Raw genomic sequence first — 21,783 nt, 5'->3', positions numbered from 1 at the left:
AGCTTTATTTATCTCTTCCACAACATAGTCATATATGAAAACATCATATTGTATACCATAAGTACACACAGTTTTTACTTGTAAAATAAAAAATAAATTTCCTAAAGTCAAAAGGAACCCAGGAGAGGCATCTCCATGAGTTAAGAGAGTATCAGGTATGGTCACTTGCAAGAGATAGTGTGTCTCAGGCAACTCAGAGTATAAATATATATTAGTCACAAAGAGAAAATTAGGGACTAGATTGCTTAAGAAAAAGCCAATAGCATTATTTAAGGCCATGAATCAAGAGAGACCTGACATGGGACCAGGTTGTGGTGTAGCAGGTTAAGCTACCCCCACAATGCTGACATCCCATATGGGCAGGAGATGGGGTCTGATGGTTCCATTTCTGATCTAGCTCTCTGCTAATGTGCCTGGGAAAGTAGTGGAAGATGACCCACGTACTTAGTCCCTGCCACCCACGTGAGAGACTTGGATGAAGCCCCTGGCTTCTGCCTGACCCAGCCCTGGATGTTGCAGTCATCTGGCGAGTAGACATGATTTATATTAGGTGTGGGGAGCAACTCGGACTAGACTGTTACTCGAATTAAGACATTCTATGCATCTGCTCTCCCACAATATGGCGCTGGGAGAGGAGGAAACAGCTTCTACTCAGCTGCCTCCAGTTCAACCAATAAACAGCAGGACCTGCTCCTGATTGGAAGAGAGCAGCGTACTCGGCGTGTGGGTAGCAGAGTTGGGATTGGTGGAAGAGGACTATAAAGGAGGAGAGAGACAACATGCACCGGGAACATCTATGAGGAACACCTGAGCAGCCCCCGAGAGAGCCGGCCCGTGGTGTGCCGCTCCCCTGCGGAAGTGAGGAAAGTGGCAGGGGGAACCGCCCTTCCACGGAGGTGGAAGGGTCGGTAGCCAACCCGGGAAGAACCAGCAGCAAACCCGGGGAGGGCCGAGCAGACAAAAGAACAGCGCAGGGTCCTGTGTCATTCCTCCACGAAGAGGGGGAGCGACAATTAGGAAATGTATTTTTTTAGTTTTCTATTGCTAGTGCAGGAAGTAAAAGCCACTAGCAGGAACAATAGCATGAAAGCACATTTAATCCATATGGAGAAAGACCTTCATCCTAAGGAAATTATGAATCACTGAGGAACTTTAAGCAAAGAACCGCAATTTCATTTTCAAGATGAAACACTGAAGCTGCTGTGCAGATAGATTGTGTAAGGATAAGTGTAAGCCAAAAAGCAGCTAATGGATTAGAAGCAAGAAACTACAATGACCTTAACTGGTGTAGTGGCAATGGGGAGATGTAGGAAAAGGATACGAAAAGAATGGTGGTTGATTGGTGAGGTATAAAAAGATGATGGGGATGCTAGAAGAAGTAGGAATATCCATAATTATTCTTAATAAAGGACAAACACACAACTGAAGTAGACATACAGAGAAATCACAAAAGCAAATTAAGTAGTTGATAAGTAAGTGAAAAGGGGACACATAGTGAGTCATATTTGGTAGTTATAAGTTGTGGTGATTGGAGGATATCCAACTCAAAACGTTTAGTAGGCCAATGCACAAACAAGTGTGGAGCTCAAAGAGAAATCTGGCTTTAAGATGTAAAGTTGCCGGCGCCGCGGCTCACTAGGCTAATCCTCCACCTAGCGGCGCCGGAACACCGGGTTCTAGTCCCGTTCAGGGTGTTGGATTCTGTCCCGGTTGCTCCTCTTCCAGGCCAGCTCTCTGCTGTGGCCAGGGAGTGCAGTGGAGGATGGCTCAAGTGCTTGGGCCCTGCACCCCATGGGAGACCAGGAGAAGCACCTGGCTCCTGCCTTCGGATCAGTGCGGTGTGCTGGCCACAGCGCGCCGGCCGCGGCGGCCACTGGAGGGTGAACCAACAGCAAAAGGAAGACCTTTCTCTCTGTCTCTCTCTCTCTCACTGTCCACTCACTGTCCAAAAGAAAAAAAAAAGATGTAAAGTCGTGAGTTGTCAGCATGTCAGGTGTAATTGAATATAAACGTATGGGTAGAATGAGAAGCAAAGAAAGCCTAGGATAAAACCATATGGTAGTCAACATTTGTAATACAAGGAAAAACAATGGGAAACCCCCCTCAGTCTCATAGCATCGCTGGGTTTCCAGCTCCTTTTCCCTTGGTCCACATGCCTTTAACCTTATTCTTACTTGAGCAACACTTATGTCCTAGGTTTAATTCATGGAAAAAAATGATTCTGCAATATCTTTTAAGCTTAAGAGCCAGCATTTATATTGCTGATATAATATCTAATATTTACATAACAGAAACACCAAGATTATTTGTAAAACCCAAATCAAGGTCTGTAGGAAGGAAACTTAAGTTGTCTTGGATAATCATGCCAATCTATTGTGTATTAAAAAATTGGTTCACATTATGCATGACTTACTAAATTCCCAGTAAGTTGTCTGTCTCATTCCTTACTTTTACAGCTACTCTTTTAAAGGTGAACAGATCCTTGAAGGGAGACTTTACAATCTGTTCAGCATGCTATTTATACTTGAAAACATTAAATTATCCTAATCATACTTATGGTAACAATCAAGATTAATTGCAGCTATATTAGGATTACTTATTATTTGTTCTACTTGAGCAGTAACACAAATCCAATTGTACAGTTTTCATAATCCACATTGTCAAAGAGAGTATGTTGGGGGGCATTCAAAGCTGTTTGAAATAGTATTCAAAATAAATCCTTAACCAGATGGTTATCTACAATTCTCTTTTTGAAAAAGAGCCGATTCTGAACAGATTGTATATGTGTCTCGCTGGTGGAAGTGGATTATCTGCCTTGAATTGGATTGTGATGACGATGACCCTATTCTAAGTAAACCAAATCTCTTGAACTATATAATGAGATCAGGAGGAACATTCTGCCTGTGAACGACAGATTGCAATGACTGAGTTGATTTTGCTAATGTTTTTTTCCAGCCTCTTTCCTTGATGTTCACGATACTGTGGTTTTCTTTTCCTGCAGTGTTCCCTGATCTGGAAGTTCTGTGGACTAATTTTGTTTTCTTATTCTTAGCTTTTATTTTTATAAGCAGAGCTGAATGAGTGGCAGGAAGCTGCGGAATCTGTCTTACAAAAAGGTGATTGCAGAAGAGTCTAGAATCTTCATTTGCTGTGCAGCAGGATTGTGGCAAAACTCTCAGGAGTATACATTTGACTGATTCACTCTTCCTTCTCTTTAGGCCGTGAGGAGGCAAAAGTTGCTTGAACAGAGTATCCAGTCTGCACAGGAGATTGAAAAATCCTTACACTTAATTCAGGAGTCACTTGCGTTCATTGACAAGCAGTTGGCAGCTTATATTGCTGACAAAGTGGACGCAGCTCAAATGCCTCAGGAAGCCCAGGCAAGTACAACTGGGAATGACCTTCTGTGCTTTTTCTTTATTATATGAACCAGATATTGCTTTGCTTGTAACTAAAAATTCAGTTAGTTAGTTGTGTAGAGAGTTGTTTTTGTTGTCTCATTTGGCTGTTCGGAGGTAAGGGGGAGAAAGGATTAGAACTTTTAAGATTTGTTTTTTAAAGTACGAAATGTAGGAATTAGAAATAGAGATACTTAAAAGACAAGAGCACAAAAATCTGGTATTTATCAATGTTTTCAAACCATACCAAAGGTGAAAGGACAATATAAGAATGTTAGTGATATTTTATGGTACTGTTAAAGCAGTGTTACATTTTATTATCTACTCTTCTTTGTTTATCATGGAATCATAAGTCATGTGATATCTGATTCAATATTAATGTTTTACACATAAATTAAAATTATATATATATATATAATAGCATCATGTTACATTGTGGATGATTATGCCAGTTGTACTCACATGTACACACAAGCCCACATATCCAACTCTTTAATAAGGATTATGAAATACATTTAAACAATTTTTCTACAATGTGAGTTAAAATAGTAATGAAAGGAAATCTAAGATGACTATAACATTAGTAAATATAGGACATATGTAAAGTTACTTTTAGCTTGGGAAGTATTAACATTTAAGTGCATATAAAGCATCATAGGCATTATTGATTTAATGTCTTGAATATTGCATGGCATAAAGGTAATGTACTTGTTTTTCAAAACTTATGTGTGCATTATGACCTCAATAACCAAGTATAACAGCTCGGCAGCCTATGATGTTAAGAGCACTAAAGGTTAGGTACATATCCCAAAGGTCCTCTCCCCACTGATCAGTTGACATTCCTAAAGTTTTTCACTTTAGCAGAAATTTGTGGGTAAAATATCAGATCTGCATGATTACAGTGCAATTATAGTACAGTGAAGCACAATTAAATTAGGGCTCAGGGCATCAGTGTACACAATAGCATGAGTTCATTTGCATATTATTTAAATTTGGCCAAGAAAATCCCTAAGAATGTGGGGCAGGCTATAGGTAGTTATGACTGACTTTAAATGGTCTAGGAAAAAGGAATTCCTTATGGAATGCATGCCATTATAGTAGGGGATAAAGAAAAGGAAGCTCCAGAAGAATCCTATGATAAAATCCTCATCACAGTCTTTCACTGGGGCGTGAGTAATACTATAATATAAATGGAGAATAACAGAAAACATACTTGAAAATTTTAACCGCCCCTGTATATACATTTTTTTAACCTACACACATCTAGTCAAGTTTTCTGGCTTTAACCATTCTTGAGACTGTCCTAATTAGAGCCACAGAGAAAATTTTACAGGCAAGCTTTATTAAAATGCATAAAAGGAATGTTGAACTTGTTAATGAATTGAGAAGAACTACATGATTATAAAGTAAATTCAAAGTACAAGTTCACATTTAAAAATTTTTAAATTTGGTGACATGACCTTAGAGGAATGTTTGATTTAAAAATGCTCATGACTTTTTTAATGGAAGTAAGGAAATTCTTGAACAGTGTAAATACTAAACCTAACATTATTAATTGGTACTTTAAAATATAGAAGGTGAGTTTTTGAGGCTCCTTGAATCAAACTATGAGTAGAAAGATTTCCCATGTGTTTTCTAAGTAACCATTAAATAAATCACAGATACAAATTTTTGTATACTTATAAGTGATGTTTTCATACATATATACTACTAGCAAATTAGATAAAAATAAGAGGTTTTTTTAAAGAAGAAAAATCTTGTTTATTTAAAAATTTGTGACATGGAACTCTGTGTGTTTTCTTCTTGTTAGATATGACTGAAAGATTATATATACATGGATATAATATAATATGCTCATTACAAAGCATAATACAAAATGTTTTGATTTATCTGATAAAAATAAATAGTAACAATATTAACTATAGCAGTTGAGAATTATTTGCAACTAACAACACAGAGGTAAATTAAGAAATTTCAAATCTACTTCAAGAAAAAAGAGTTTTAGAGTACTAACAAATTCAAACCTATTTTATGTGCATATTTGGTTGCACTTTAATTTTGAAGACAATTCTTTTCATTGAGCTCCAAATAGTACTATATGATAGCTTAAAATATAAACCACCTGAAAGCAATTGAAATATTTTTCTCTAAGATTTTATTTTAAGATGACAGCAAGTGAATTGTTTTCTGGGATAGAGTTATGAAGAACTCAGATTTCCTTTAAGGACAGCATTTACTAAGGCTCAATTTGCAACTTCCATGAAAGAGAGAAGAAGGTACAGAGATTGTGAAATAAGAACCTAAGCACAGTATCAAAGGACTTGATAAGAATATCAACAAAATGACACTTTTAAAATATATACGTAGATAGATAGATATAGATAGAAATATAGTTTTGATTGGGGGTTAATTTTAATGCTTTGAATTAACAAATAACATGTTTATTTAAATGTGGGTAAAAGTTCCTTGCTAATTTACAGATTAGTGGGCTTTGTTTTCTCTCAGACTGTGTTACTATTTTGATTCATAATTGAGAAGCAGGACAAAATGAATAGTATTAACATATTTAGTAGCCTTAAATAGCTGCTCAGGTTTTCTGTCAAATATTGTTCACATAGATTTGTGGATGTCTGACTCCACCGTGTGGTGCACTGATAGTTTTGCTACTAAATTTAGATCTTCATAGAGCCTTCTTTTTCTGCATTTCAAGATTGTTTGAGAGCTTTGGTTATAAAAACTTCCCAATATTGAGAAACCATGTATGTTATGTATAACTTTATGACAAGTAGAGTCTTACTATATTTAAAAGTAGATGCAGATCGAAATACTTCCTCTCGTTCACATTTACATTTGTAACTATAGAGCATAAGAGAGTTTCCTGCTTTTTCGGTCTGTTTGCTGACCAGTTAACTATCATGATTAGAAAACATAGCACGCTCATTCTGAATTGGATTGAAAATATTTTACATTTGTTTAGTGACGTGAATTTAAAGGAGGAAACTTTATATTTTAAATAGTAAAACTCCATCCCTAAAGGATATCAGACCATGTGTTAATGTGTGATTATTCTGTTTCAAAAAAAAAATCACTTAACCAAGCCATAGTCTTAAATCATATGACCACAGAATTAATTGACCTGTGTCAGCCCATTTGAAGAGAGCCTTTGGCTGAGGTGTAAAGTTAAGACAGCATCTGTTCAAACAAAGTTAAGCAAATGGAGAAGACAATTCTATAAATATATATTCTATAAATAGATTCTATAAATATATATACCTAATATATATGTACATATATATACTTGTGTGTGTGTATATATATATATATATATATATTAGATATATAACCAGAAACTTAGGAACTATTTCAAAACTGCTGTGATTAAGAATGTAAAAGCCTATGTGTGTTCATTTGAAACAAATTTTAAAATAAAATCATCAGTTGTTTAACTGCTAAAAAACACATGTGATTTGAACTTTTGACTCTTTAATTTCCAGAAATGTATACTGAAGCTCAGAGGTTTTGTTATAGCATCTGAGATCTAGTATCAAAAACTCATGTACCCATGCTGTACCCCCAGTCGATCAAGTCAGAATCTCCAGGTGGACTCAGTTATTAGAAATTTTGGACTCTCCTAGTGGTTCTAATTGTAATGATAGTTCATTATTATTAATGACTAATTAATTGTGCAATTGCAATTAATTGTAGATTTGTTCTACCATTGAAATACTATCCATATTTGTTAATATATACTCTGATTACTCCCTAATTTAGAATGACTGTTATTATTATTTTGACATATTTAATGGTGTGAAAAGCAATCACAAGCAAAAAGAGGCAAAAGATCAGAAACACCACACACATTGTTTCCTGTACTTGGGACAGTTGCACAGTGTCATGTCCTCACAGGATGTATGATAATGAAATGAACATCTTTCAGATTATCAACTCAGAGTGTACATCTTCTTAAGTCCACAAATAATTTTTTTTAATTTATTTGACAGAGTTAGACAGAGAGAGAGAGACAGAGAGAAAGGTCTTCCTTTCATTGGTTCACCCCCCAGATGGCCGCTATGGCCAGCACTGCGCTGATCCAAAATCAGGAGCCAGGTGCCTCCTCCCAGTCTCCCATGTGGGTGCAGGGCCCAAGCACCTGGGCCATCCTCCACTGCACTCCCGGGCCACAGCAGAGAGCTGGCCTGGAAGAGGAGCAACCGGGACTAGAACCCAGTGCCCATATGGGATGCCGGTGCCGCAGGTGGAGGATTAACCAAGTGAGCCACGGCACTGGCCCCACAAATAAATTATAGTGTCCTGTTGTGAAAAATCTCTCTACAGATTCTAATTATAAAGATACAAGAAACAGGGTAACACTACAGCCACATTGAAGACTCTTGTAATAGTCTGAATATTCTGAGGCAGTTTAGATTTGACCCATTTTCCTGATTTTCTCTTACAGAAATGGATATTTTAAAATTGGCTCACAGAGAAGGGGTTAATCTAAAACACACACCTAGATAACTCTTGGAGCACTCCTGTTTTCTGTTCTCTTCAGAACTTGCTATCTGAAATTCTAATTTTTAATTTTTTTTTTTAAATTTGTTTGCTTTCCCATCCTCCCCTATTGCCTACCCATTAAAATTCAGCTATGAGAGAATAGGGCAACCTATCAGATTTTCAATAAATATTTTTTAAAGATTCATTTTATTTATTTGAAAGAGTTAAAGAGAGAATTAGAGACAGAGAGAGAGGTCTTCCATCCGCTGGTTCACTCCCCAGGTGGCCTCAACGGCCTGAGCTGTGCCGATCTGAAGCCAGGGGCCAGGAGCTTCTTCCGGGTCTCCCATTTGGGTTCAGGGGCCCAAGGACTTGGCCCATCTTCTACTGCTATCCCAGGCCACAGCAGAGAGCTGGAATGGAAGAGGAGCAGCCGGAACTAAAACTGGCGCCCATATGGGATGCTGGCACTTCACTCCATTAATTTAACCCGCTGTGCCACAGTGCTGGCCCCATCAATAAATATTTTGCAAGTACACTTCAATTCTACAAATGTTTAGTCCCTAATTATGTGACAGATAAATGATAAGTATTGAACATTTTTCAAAAGTGGACAAGCCCAAAATGGCCGTTGCCATAATGCTTCTCATTAGATAGTGTAGAGGAAAGAAGAAAGTTAAGGAATTGCTAGCCAATCAAGTTCACCATTATTCTCAAGCAATGGAACTTACTGTATCATCATGGCATCTTGCCATACTTCCTTATGACACTGCCAAAGTTTGGAGTTTGCAAAACACTTCCCAAATATTTTAAGGCCTATAAAGTGTAATTTTTCACATGAAAGGGAATGATAGATAGTACCTGACCCAACCTCTGTACATATCACATACTTTTCAAGGACTATAACCATGTGAATTTCTAATATTTTCAAAGCATCCACATTATTTGATCATTATAACAACTCATTGTGGTAGATAAGTCAGTTATTTGTTTTTAAGAGATATTTGAACAGACTCAATAAATTAGGCTTGCTGTAAGAACAGAATGTAACTGCAGATGGACCCTAGGGATCGTTGGCAATTGTTGGAAATGTTATAAAATTGTATTACATTCATGGACCAACAGCTGTATATTTACTGAAGTTCATTGAATTATACATTTCAAACATGAATTGTGAAATATGTAAATCACATTTCAGTAAAGCTGTTTTTCAGTTTTTAAAAATTTACTTATTTATTTCAGAGGCAGAGTTAGTGGGAGAGGGAGAGGGAGGGAAGAGGGAGAGAGAGAGAAAGAGAGAGAAAGAGAGAGAAAGAGAGAAAGAGAAAGGAATTTTCCACTTGCTGACTCGCTCCCAAAATTGCTTTAACAGCTAAAGGTGGGCTGGAGCTAGGAGCTTCTTCTGGGTGTGCCATGTGGGTGGCAGGGGACCAAACACTTGGTCCAGCTTCTGCTTTTCCCAGGCCATTAACAGGGAGCTGGATCTGAAATGGAGCAGCCAGGACATAATGGGTGCCCATATGGGATGCTGCAGGCAGCATCCTTACTTGGTATGCCAGAATACTGGCCCCTACTTACTTACTTACTTACTTTCTTTCTTTTCTTTCTTTTTGTTTCTTTTCTTTTTTCCCCTTACCTCCCCTCCCATTCCTTTTTACTTTGCTAAGTAGTGTTCTCTCAAGTGAAATTGAACCAGTAACTACTACATTGTCCAGCATTTTTCTATATTGCATTCCAAAATTTACCCTGAAGTTTGGTTTCTTCACTTATCTAAATTGGAAAGTAACCATAATTGCTTGAAAATACATAAGTATAATGGAGTATTATATTACCATTATTATAATTATTATAATTAGTATGACACCATTTTTCAGGTATAAGAAATAGCAACGCTGCCCAATGTATACTTTTATATTTTTAAAAATGTTGTGTGATCAAGTTTTCATAGAAAATGCATATATTATTTTTGTTTTCTGGATTATTATAGCCTACTTTTTTTCTAAAGATTTATTTATTTATCTGAAGGAGTTACACAGAAAAGGAGAGGGCGGGAGGGAGGGGGGTGAGGGGGATAGAGGGAAGGGTTCATCTTCCATCCACTGGTTCATTCCCCAATTGTCCAAACAGCAAGGGCTGCAGGAGGAGTCAGGAGCTTCTTCCTGGTTTCCTACCTGGATGCAGGGGTCCAAGGAATTGGGCCATCTTCTACTACTGCATTCCCAGGCCATAGCAGAGAGCTGGATGGGAAGTGGAGTAGCCAGGACCTGAACTGGTGCCCATATTGGATGCCAGCACTGGAGTCGGTGGCTTTACCCGCTATGCCACAGCGCCAGCCCCTATAGCTTCTTAAAAAAAATCAGTACTTAACAGTTAAACCCTAAAAATAATAATCCACAGAACCTTGTGCTCTGAGAAATCTGTTTATATTATGAAAACCTTATATGTCAAGGAACAATGCAAGCTTTGAAAGCTTCAGAGGGATCAGGTGAAAATGTATACTTGGGTTCTAGCCAGCTACAGAAGAGGCCCACATTGAGTTCTGCACTCCTGGCTCCTGCTTGGCCCAGTGTGGCTTTGTAGCCATTGGAGAGTAAACCAGCAAATCTGTCCATCCCTCACTCTCTCTGCCTCTGATAAAACTTGAACAAACATTTCTAATTTAAAAAGGTTATATTTTTCCCCTTATGATCACTAGTCTCAACGTAATGTCTTTTAATATTTTCAGTGGTTTTCTCAAGAAATATTTTCTTTCTTTGGTATTGCAAAAGCTCTAATAACTATTTGATATAGTTTTCTTTATTCCATTAAATACTTCAGATGGTTACAGCTTAATTTTGCTTGCCGTTTTCTGTCAGTACTTGATACATGAGTTTGGTCTGAAAGGTAAAGCATGATAAAAAGCCCCGTTATCGGCTAAGTTAATTGTAAAGTGCTGTATTGGAAATGTTATTAATGTTTGATTGATTTTTTTTCTGATTTTTGCCCTTTATCTCCTCTAATGGGAAAACGGTTATTTCCATTTCAGTTGTTGTACCTTCCTATTTTGAATATATAGTGTTAGTTATAAGCATAATTACTGCGCTATTCAAATGTCTTATATTTCTGTAATGTCATAACATAATTTGCTTTTTATAATTTCACCATCATGTTAAAAAAAAAACTCAGTTCTCCAAAGTATTGGCTATAGAGCCCTAAGAAAGGCTACATGGGTGTTCCAGATCATTTGCCCTGATGTGCTACTTGCTTTCACTTTGTTTATGTTGGAATTTATTGATTTTATATGAAGTCAGACTGATAATTTCACAAGATGAGTTATTTTTCTTTGAATTAAATATTTCTTCCCAAATGCTTTGCTTTACAATATTGTATTCTTTCATTGTCTGAATGTAATATCAAAAAGATCACAGTGTTTGTCCTTTTTTATTAGAGATTTTTACTTAAAGGATTATCCATTCTGCCTGGAAATTTGCATAATATTCTGTCCTTTAAACAAATCACTTATCTGTTTCACAGTAAGCCTGCTCTAAAGTGATAAGAGTCTTTAATTATGTGCTTCTGGAATAATACTCTGATAATGTTAGGTAAAATAGGAAGTAAATGATATCCCAAGTATGAACTAAAATTGTTATCTGATTACAAACATTATATAATTAATTGATAAAGATGCTTGATAAATGTAAGTGCAATGTATGTTATACAACTTTCCCAATATAGAATCAAGTAGAATATATATTTATATATGTAAATGAATTAAGTTATTGTTAACACAATGCAGATTAATACATAAAATATTTGAGTTCAATAATATACACAGCCACTCAATATTTTATGTATAATCTACTTAATCCATAAAGAATTTGGTCTCCAGATTGGAACAAAACTAAAGACATGAATTTTTCTAGAAATGTCTGTAAGTTATGATGAATTCTCACTTTTATATAATGTTCAACCATCATTTCTTCAATTTTAATGATTTTAGTGATGGTTACCTAAGAACACAGAAACTCATCCTCTCAACAGTCTGAATACTTGATCTAAACATGAACTTTTCAAATTCCACGGGATGCTTTGAACTGAATTGCTAATTACCTCACCTTCTTCTCACAAATTATTTGGTCTTTTGTGTCCCCTGGAGCAGATTAAAGTTCAGTTTGTGGTTGTGTATTTTTAAGCTATTGCTGTTCCTGTTGATGAATTGTGATAGCAGTATGCCTAATTGAAAAACTGAGGAATTTATCATCAGAAGAACTGCATTTTAATTATCACTTTAATTATCTTTATTTTGTAACACCAAACATCTAGAATTTTGAGGGGCAGTATTTAGGAGAAAACAATTCAAATCACAAATAAGAAATCAAAGGCTAGATTATGAAACTCAAATTTCAGTGTTTTTATATTAGTTTCTGCTCTATATAATATCCTTTCTGTAGCTGTGTTTATTGTCTTTCCTTCTATAAAACTAAGTGTGTACTGCACACCTCAAACATGATCATTGCTAGTGTGAGTGCCATTGCTTGGAGTGAGATATCATTTTCATGTGTTCGACACTTCTGAAACCCCTTGTCGGTCATGTCCAATATAAGGCATGCCAATTTGTTAAAATATCACAGGATTTTGTAGTGTACACTAATATTCCCCTTCCATTTGATCATAAGGCATCATGAGGTTTTGTATCATATTTCATACATTTTCATTTTATAGTTTGCCTATATCACTGTAAAATGACAGCCCCTTAAGTACAGAGACAGTGGTTTTGTTCTATGTAAAATTGAGTAGGTAGATGATGAACAAATGTCTTTATTGAATTGAATTGATTAAATTATATCTATAATGATAACTGTTTTCTCTGAAAATTGTCCAAATTTTAAAGATTTATTAATTTGAAGAACAAGGAAAGATAGGGAGATATGTATACACATACACGCACACACACACGCACAGAGAGAGAGAGAGAGAGAGAGAGGTCAGGTGAAAGCCAGGATCCAGGAACAACTTCTGGGTCTCCCACGTGGGTGCAGGGACCTAAGCACTTAGGCCATCCTCTGCTGCTTTCCTAGGCACGTTAGCAGGGAGTTGCATTTGAAGTGGAGCAGCCAGGTCCTGAACAGTCACCTATATTGGATGCCAGCATCACAAATGGCTTTGCCCACTGTGCCACAATGCAGGCCCTGACAAATGTCCATGTGGTGGATAGTCACATTTTTAGATTATAATTTAGGAGATAATATAATTGTTTAAAGGGCACTGAGTTTGCTATTTCTAAGTTATGTTACCTTAGACATAGTACTATTTCTTTAAAAAAAAAACTTTTATTTAATGAATATAAATTTCCAAAGTACAGCTTATGGATTACAATGGCTTCTCCCCCCCCCCCATAACGTCCCTCCCACCTGCAACCCTCCCCTTTCCCACTCCCTCTCCCCTTCCATTCACATCAAGATTCATTTTCAATTCTCTTTATATACAGAAGATCAGTTTAGCATACATTAAGTAAAGATTTCAACAGTTTGCTCCCACACAGAAATATAAAGTGAAAAATACTGTTTGAGTACTAGTTATAGCATTAAATCTCAATGTACAGCACACTAAGGACAAAGATCCTACATGAGGAGTAAGTGCACAATGACTCCTGTTGTTGACTTAACAATTTGACACTCTTGTTTATGGCATCAGTAATCACCCTAGGCTCTTGCATTGAGCTGCCAAGGCTATGGAAGCCCCCCTATGATAATTTTTAGACAAGGCCATTGTCAAAGTGGAAGTTCTCTCCTCCCTTCGGAGAAAGGTACCTCCTTCTTTGATGACCCGTTCTTTCCACTGGGATCTCACTTGTGGAGATCTTTCATTTAGTTTTTTTTTTTTTTTTTCCCAGAGTGTCTTGGCTTTCCATGCCTGAAATACTCTCATGGGCTTTTTCAGCCAGATCTGCATGCCTTAAGGGCTGATTCTGAGGCCAGAGTGCTGTTTACGACATCTGCCATTCTAGGGGTCTGCTGTGTATCTCACTTTCCATGTTGGATCATTCTCTCCCTTTTTGATTCTATCAGCTAGTATTTGCAGACACTATTCTTGTTTATGTGATCCCTTTGGTTCTTAGTCCTATCATTGTGATCAATTGTGAACAGAAATTGATCACTGGGACAAGTGAGATGGCATTGGTACATGCCACCTTGATGGGATTGAATTGGAGTCCCCTGGTATGCTTAGACATAGTACTATTTCTATCCTCATCTTTATGTGATGATGATAAATACATGTGCTCATTTGATTAGGAAATGGAGTGAATTGCTTTATTATTAGGAAATGGAGTGAAGATAATGATAATTTCTTTCTGTGCTCTTCTTTTGTTTCTCTTGTATAAAAGGCTAAAGAACCATGTATAAATTTCATTTTCTCTTCTACTATGCCTTGGTCACTGAAGTTACGTAGAAGGTAATGAAAGCTTACAAACAAATAATGTTACAGATGTAAAATCTGGGTACTTTACTCACTCTGAATATCTTTTTTTTTTTTAACTTTTCTCTCATCAGTTTTATTTACCAATTACCACAGTAGCTATTCACATTTCACCAATTTCCTTTAAACCTTGACGTTCTCTTCTGTCACGCTAAGCAAATACCAAGAGTCTTGTCCTTATAAGAAATTATACGTGGGGCCGGTGCCCTGCACAGTAGGTTAATCCTCCACATGAGGTGCCAGCATTCCATAAGTGTGCCGGTTCTAGTCCCAGCTACTCCTCTTCCAATCCAGCTCTCTGCTATGGACTGGGAAAGCAGTAGAAATGGCGCAAGTCCGTGGGCCCCTGCACACTCATGGAAGACCGAGAAGAAGCACCTGGCTCCTGGCTTCGGATCAGCACAGCTCCAGCTGTTGCGGCCATTTGGGGAGTGAACCAGCAGAAGGATGACCTCCCTCCCTCTCTCTTTCTCTCTCCCCCTCTGATTATCTGTAATTCTACCTCTCAAATAAATACATAAAATCTTAAAAAATAAAATTATACATAACATCACTAAAAATTATAAATAAACCTTTGTACAGTATGCTCAGCAGGTGTTTCAACATATACTATCACACTCATTCTTTTTGACCAAAATCAATCTAGTTGTCAGCTGAAGTTATGAGAATTTTCCAGATATAGTATCTACAAATGATAATAAAACATCATTGCTGTTTGTCATTATCTTTCCCAGTTTAAAGATGATGAAATTGAGGCTCAGAATAATTGGCTGCTTTGCCCAAGGTAGAAGTCTGAGATTTAACCATTATCCCATCGTTATTCCCTGAGAGCTTAAAGTATGAAGCATTCAAATTAATGCCTCTCTATGCCCAAAGTTGTCTTTTTGCTTCTTAACTTCGGTATGTGAAAAAGAACTCCTGTGGATATTTTCCATTGGCTATGAGTTTTATTCTTCATTCTATTTCCCTTATGTTTTCACTCTATTTTTCTAATCAATTATCTTCTTAAATTTAAAAAAAAATTAGTCATTGGCTCTTTTCCCATAGCCTTAAATCACATTCAAGTCTGATTGACCTGAATTTCCTTATGTATAAAGACAAATTTCTTCAAAAATAATTTTGACTGTTTTTATAAGAACATTTCTTGATCTTTAATCAGGCATCAGTCCTTGAAAGTAAGATTTCTGCTCTCATCATCCACTGACTATTATTACCAGCTAATGTATCATTTTTACTACTTATCTTATTTGATCTATCTTAGAAATAATATTGTTGACTTCTCTCTCATTCTGAAAATTCTCACAGCATTTGATTTATGTGGCATTCTCTTTCCTGGTCCTTTCCATCCTCCTTCCCTTAGACTCCTCATTTTCTTTCTTTGGTGCTTTCTTCTCCACATCCCTTAAATACCTGTATTCTTCATGCTTTTCTCTTTGTCCTCCATTTCTACTTCCCTCACATTTGAAAGCCCTTAAATAAATGCATGCTGCACAATCGTGTATTGCCTTTAACTTTCTGTGTCTCTCCCCCCACTCCCCACACAAATATACCTATAATGAATATTAAAATTCAAACTGTCCAAAGCGTTACTAGTAGTAACATTTTCTCACTATGAATTTCCTTAGTTATTAAATACTGTCAGTATAAATATTATCTATGATCTTGATCAACTTTTTAAAATTGATATTCACTTTGAAAATACTAGAAAGCATTCGTTTAAGACATGAAGTTATTTAGTATCTTGTTAGCACCTGTGTTTGCACTTATATTTCTGCCAGTCTCTTTGTACTGTTCAGTGTTCTGTCTTCACACCTCATTTTCCCTCAACAAGAAATGCTTAGGTTTTAATAAATCCTGCCACTTTGTATATCCAGTATATTAGTCGGAACTATTGTTTATATGTAAAAAAATTACCTAAAACAAAACCAAAAATGAGACATGGAGATTTGTCACAAGGATGTAGAAAACTCTCATGGAAACAAGGGTCCCATTAAAGTTTTGACTCAGAAAGTTACTCAAGCCTATATTTTATTTATTTGTAACATCAAATTATTGTTATTTCTGATAGTTTTATGAATTGATAAAGCCAAGCTTGATGGTTCTATCCTGTGATTTCAGTGATTACAGTTGCTCATTGATTGGCACTTGAGCTATTATCTCCTCCCTCCCAGGGTGTATATTACCAGGGTGCAGGATTGAAAGCAGAACTAGGACTCTAACCCAAGGACTCTAAAATGGGTTGTTGGTGAACTAAGCACCTTAACTGCCATGCCAGTTCCTGCCCCATATTTTCTAGTAATATGTGCCTGAATTGACTCTATCTGGTTAAGTTAGTTTACACTAATAAGTGTTATGCAAACTCTTTTGTATGATAATGTTTATGAGCACTGATAATAAGTTCACATTTTCATCTTTTACTTATTTGTGACAATCTTATTACTGATTGTAATTAAAGTAATTTGACCGTTGGCTGATTTTGAGGAGTCTTACAAAAAAAGATAATTTTTTGTTTTCTCATCACACTGTAATATTTGACCCATAACTATAATTAGCTCAGAATCCCAAAAGTAAAATACAGACATACTTTTGAACAGAATTTGATAAAACTATTGTGTATTGACTATGTAGACATTATTTATTGCTATCTAAACTTCAAGGCACTTACTTGAAGAAGCCATTAACTATCTTTCAGAGAAAAAACAATGCTATTTAATTTCCCTCTCCTAGAACTATATTTTCCCTGAAAGTTAACTGAAACATTGCACAGAATGAACAAAGATTAAAATTAATGAACATTTTCCACTTCTAACTTTTGCATTATATTTTACTTCTGTCACTTTAGCTGGATCTTATACTTGGTCAGATTTGATTGTGACATCAAAGGTAAAATGGTTTCAATTGACTATATTAGATACAAATAGATATTCCCTATTGAAAACATCTCAAATATCTGTTCAATAACATCGAATCAAAAGGATAATCTTTCTGATAAAAGTCACAATAGGAGAGAACTAAGTCATGTAATTCTCATAATTTATGATCCATAAAATATTTTTTGTAATGCTGAAGCACAGGATACCTCGTAATAATGGTTCTGAATTCCATGTTCTCAGGAAAGTGAATTGTTAGTTGTAATAATTTTCAGTATGTGCTAACAGTGCTATTCTCTCAACAGAAAATCCAGTCAGATTTGACCAGTCATGAGATTAGTTTAGAAGAAATGAAGAAACATAACCAAGGGAAGGAGGCTGCCCAAAGAGTCTTGTCCCAAATTGATGTTGCACAGGTATATTTCATTGTATAAACTAGGGAACCTGCTTTGGCTGGGCATTCAAATATATTGTAACCTATATTAGACAATTTGATTATCTAAACTGGAATTGAAGACTTTATTAAAAACTACAATGTGATGTCTAAATATTATGGGCTTTTTTTGCTTTGTAATTTTAAACATAGAATAGGTTAATAAATTACCTTTTATTTAGTATCACATTAATAACAAATACTGTATTCTATCAAATATGTCTTTCTCATGTTAATCAAATGGAGAATGAATGATTGTGTTTTTATTTTATTTATATATGTCTTCAGAAATAAAGAAAAACTGTTAACAAAAGTACGAGTTGTTATTGTTTGAAAGACAAAATTAAACCAGGGACTCCTTCTATTGTCCTTACAGAAAAAATTGCAAGATGTTTCCATGAAGTTTCGATTATTCCAGAAACCAGCCAATTTTGAGCAGCGTCTAGAGGAAAGTAAGATGATTTTGGATGAAGTGAAGATGCACTTGCCTGCATTGGAAACAAAGAGTGTTGAACAGGAAGTAGTTCAGTCACAGTTAAATCACTGTGTGGTATGTATTTCTGGTGGCAAATATATAACTGCACCTTGCTTTTTCCTTATTAAGTGATAATTCTCTTTTGTAATAGAAATTGTTTTCAGATAACTTTAATAATTATACTATGTCATTTTAAACTTAAGAAAAATGGAACAACTGTATTGAAAGGCAAGAACTTTTACTGAAATTGTAGTCATTTTTTACCTATTCTATATCATTCTTAATAATTCTGATAAGGACTGTGCAGAAATCAAAGGATTCTCACGGAAATGAATATATATTTAAATTGAAATGCAGAAGAGAAATACATGAATCTGGAAACTTTAATAATAGTGATAATTGCAATAATATTAAGCATTCCAGAAATAATGAGCACCGTGTAAGATACATGATTGACTGACATTTCTGTTTCTCAAGACTGCAGATTTCCTGCAAGACGAACAGTAGATGGAGGGCAAAACGAGTTTTCAATATAGGTGCTCTTACTCCAGTTTCTAGTATCTTTCCATTAAACACCAGAGCTTGATACACATGGAAATAACAATACAGCACATAGACAAAATAAAAAGGCATGAAAACATACAAGTTGTCGGTACCATAACTCTTCGTTAGACTTTGGAAATGCACCATGTAAGATAACATAGAGCTAAGAAATTGAGTGTCTACCAGAGTAATATAAGTATTATTATGTCTAATGACCATTAGAGTAAAAATTCACTTACAATGAAAGCACTTAATGGTATGAAGTGAAGGGAAAGATTAGTGTTTGGTGTTTTAAATGTTATTTCTACGTTTTTCCAGACTATAAATGAAAAACTGACCCATTTTTAATATAAATCTGTCATATCATTGTGAATGTGAAATAGCTTTGATTATAACACATATTTTGAAAGAAATGTGTGTATTTGTTTGCAAGAAATTATGAAATATTTAATAAAATGTCTTTATAATTCAGGCTATACTTTGTGGCACCATTACTTTAAATATTCCTATTCCAAAAAAAAAGGAATTTTGACTATAATGATAAACTGTAATTAGCTGATATTAGATGAGTAAAGGTAGCAATACAGGGGGAACATAACTGAAATTGTACAGTAGGAATTGAAAGGAGAAGTGATCCAGGTACACTATCATTATGACCAATATTTGAATCGAGGGAGCTGTATATTCTCTTCTAAGACCAAGTCTCTAATTTTCCCTCATAAAACTTAGCTACTAGCAAAATGAGCCAGAAATGATACCACCTGCTCCCTGCTCTACCTTTGTCCTGCACCACTTTGGTTTGGGTTCTAGTTTGAATGTCAGGACCAATTCAAATAGTCCTTCCATGTGGATATGATTTCATTAGAACTTTTATATGTTTCATTACTTAAGATCAATATATTTACAAACACATATATTTTATAATTATGGCTTTCACAAATGAGTTTTGCCTATTAAAATGTCTTATTAACATGAACATAAAGAATATTTACCTTTCTTGGTTACAAATATTTTCCTGTTGAATGAAGTGATGTTAATTGCTTATAGTACCTTGTATGAGCTTTTTTTAGGATTTATTTATTTGCTTGAAAGGCAGAGTTACACAGAGAGAGAAGGAGAGTCAGAAAGAGAGATATGTCTTCCATCCTCTGGTTCACTCCCCAGATGACCGCAACGGCCAGAGCTGCACTGATGCAAAGCCAGGAGCTTCCTCTGGGTCTCCCACATGGGTGCAGGGGCCTAAGGACTTGAGTCATTTTCTACTGCTTTCCCAGGCCATAGCAGAGATCTGGATTGGAAATGGAGCAGCTGGGATGTGAACTGGTGCCCATATGGGATGCTAGGATTGCAGGCATTGGCTTTACCTGCTACGCCATAATGCTGACCCCTGTATGAGCTTTTATCATAAAGTAAATCACTGGGATTTTCATAAAGTTTAAGCAGTAAATCATTTTTCAGTATCTCTGATTCCAAAACTCATAGTTAGTTCCCAACATAACAATTAATGAATTCAGTGTTTTGAAATACTCAAATATTTTTAATGTTCTAAGAACAAAATAAGGGGCTGGCACTGTGGCTTAGCAGGTAAAGCCACTGCCTGCATTACCAGCATCCAATATGGGTGCCAGTCTGAGTCCCAGTTGCTCCACTTCCAGTCCAGCTTTCTGCTGTGGCCTGGGAAAGCAGTAAAGGATGGCCCAAGTCCTTGGGCCCTTGTACCCACGTGGGAGACTTGGAAGAGGCTCCTGGCTTCAGATGTGCACAGCTCTGGCTGTTGCTGCTATGGGGGGGTGAACCAGCGGATGGAAGACCTCTCTCTCTCTCTCTCTCTCTCTCTCTCTCTCTCTTTGCCTCTGCCTCTCTATAACTCTGCCTTTCAAATAAATAAATTTTTGGAAAAAAGAACAAAGCAAAATGCAGTTAGAAAGAAATAAGCTGGAGGGGCTGGCACCGTGGCTCACTTGGTTAATCCTCCGCTTGCAGTGCTGGCATCCCATATGGGCGCCAGTTCTAGTCCCAGTTGCTCCTCTTCCAGTCCAGCTCTCTGCTGTGGCCCAGGAGTGCAGTGGAAGATGGGCCAGGTGCTCAGGCTCCTGCACCCACATGGGAGACCAGGAAGAAGCACCTGGCTCCTGGCTTAGGATCAACGTAGCACCGTCCATAGCAGCCATTTGGGGAGTGAACCAACGGAAGGAAGACCTTTCTCTCTGTCTCTTCTCTCACTGTCTATAACTCTACCTGTCAAATAAACAAACAAACAAAAAAACTGGAAAGCTCAGAACACACAATTAAATGAATATAAACATCAGTTATCAAAGAGGGGATTAAGATGGCAATAGATTATGCATGTAGCATTGATTAATCATTCAGTCTTTTACAAAATATTTTGTATTAGAGACTGATGTTAAACTGAAAAGAGAAAACAAACCCAATTTTACTTCAAATTGCAAGAAGTATTTACCAACTAGCAAATTTGAGTGGTATTAAATAGCAATTATTCAGATTTGCCACTGAACAAATGAAAGCAACAATAATCCAAACTATTATTCATACATGTATACATATGCAAGTACTTACATACATATATGCAGATGTACATAGTACCATGCCATCCCAGGAAAATAACTGTAAAGTTAAGTCATGACACCAAGAGGCAGTGGCATAGTGGTGAACATAGCTCCCTCCCAAAATTATAATGTTGTCTCATGCTACTTAGTTATTGCAACCTACCTTTTTATTTATTTGAAAGGTAGAATTATGGCATGGGGAGGAGGGGTACAAAGACAGAGTTCTATTTCCATCCGCTGGTTCACTCTTCAAATGGCCACAATGGTCAGGGCTGGACCAGGCTATAACTGGGAGCCAGGAGCTTCTTCTGGAACTCCCATGAGGATGCAGGGACCTAAGCACTTGGTCCATCTTCCACTGCTTTTCCAGGCACATTAACAAGGAACTGGAACTCAAATGGAGCAGCCAGGACTTGAACTTGTGCCCATATGGGATGCCAGCACTGCATGTTGTGGCTTAACCTGGTACACCACAATGCTGGCCCCACTAACCTACTTTTGTGAATCATGATACTTATTGTTTTTAGTTGTTATATACATGTAAGTT

General features: G+C 36.5%; 1 protein-coding gene across 15 annotated transcripts in view; it reads left to right on the top strand.

The window, feature by feature from the left end:
• Nucleotides 1-21,783, top strand: part of DMD (dystrophin) — a 2,249,390-nt gene that overhangs the window by 932,337 nt on the left and 1,295,270 nt on the right. For all 15 annotated transcript variants that reach the window (XM_070067426.2, XM_051827673.3, XM_070067427.2 and 12 more), the window contains 3 exons: nt 3,219-3,380; nt 17,524-17,634; nt 18,028-18,201. In XM_070067426.2, coding sequence (XP_069923527.2) covers nt 3,219-3,380; nt 17,524-17,634; nt 18,028-18,201 — 447 coding nt within the window. The remainder of the gene's footprint in view (nt 1-3,218; nt 3,381-17,523; nt 17,635-18,027; nt 18,202-21,783) is intronic.

This window comes from Oryctolagus cuniculus, chromosome X (genome assembly GCF_051225735.1).
Source record: "Oryctolagus cuniculus isolate XC-2025 breed Fujian yellow rabbit chromosome X, ASM5122573v1, whole genome shotgun sequence".
In the NCBI taxonomy this organism is placed as follows: Eukaryota; Metazoa; Chordata; class Mammalia; order Lagomorpha; family Leporidae; genus Oryctolagus; species Oryctolagus cuniculus.
This window is presented reverse-complemented; position numbering and strand designations above follow the sequence as displayed.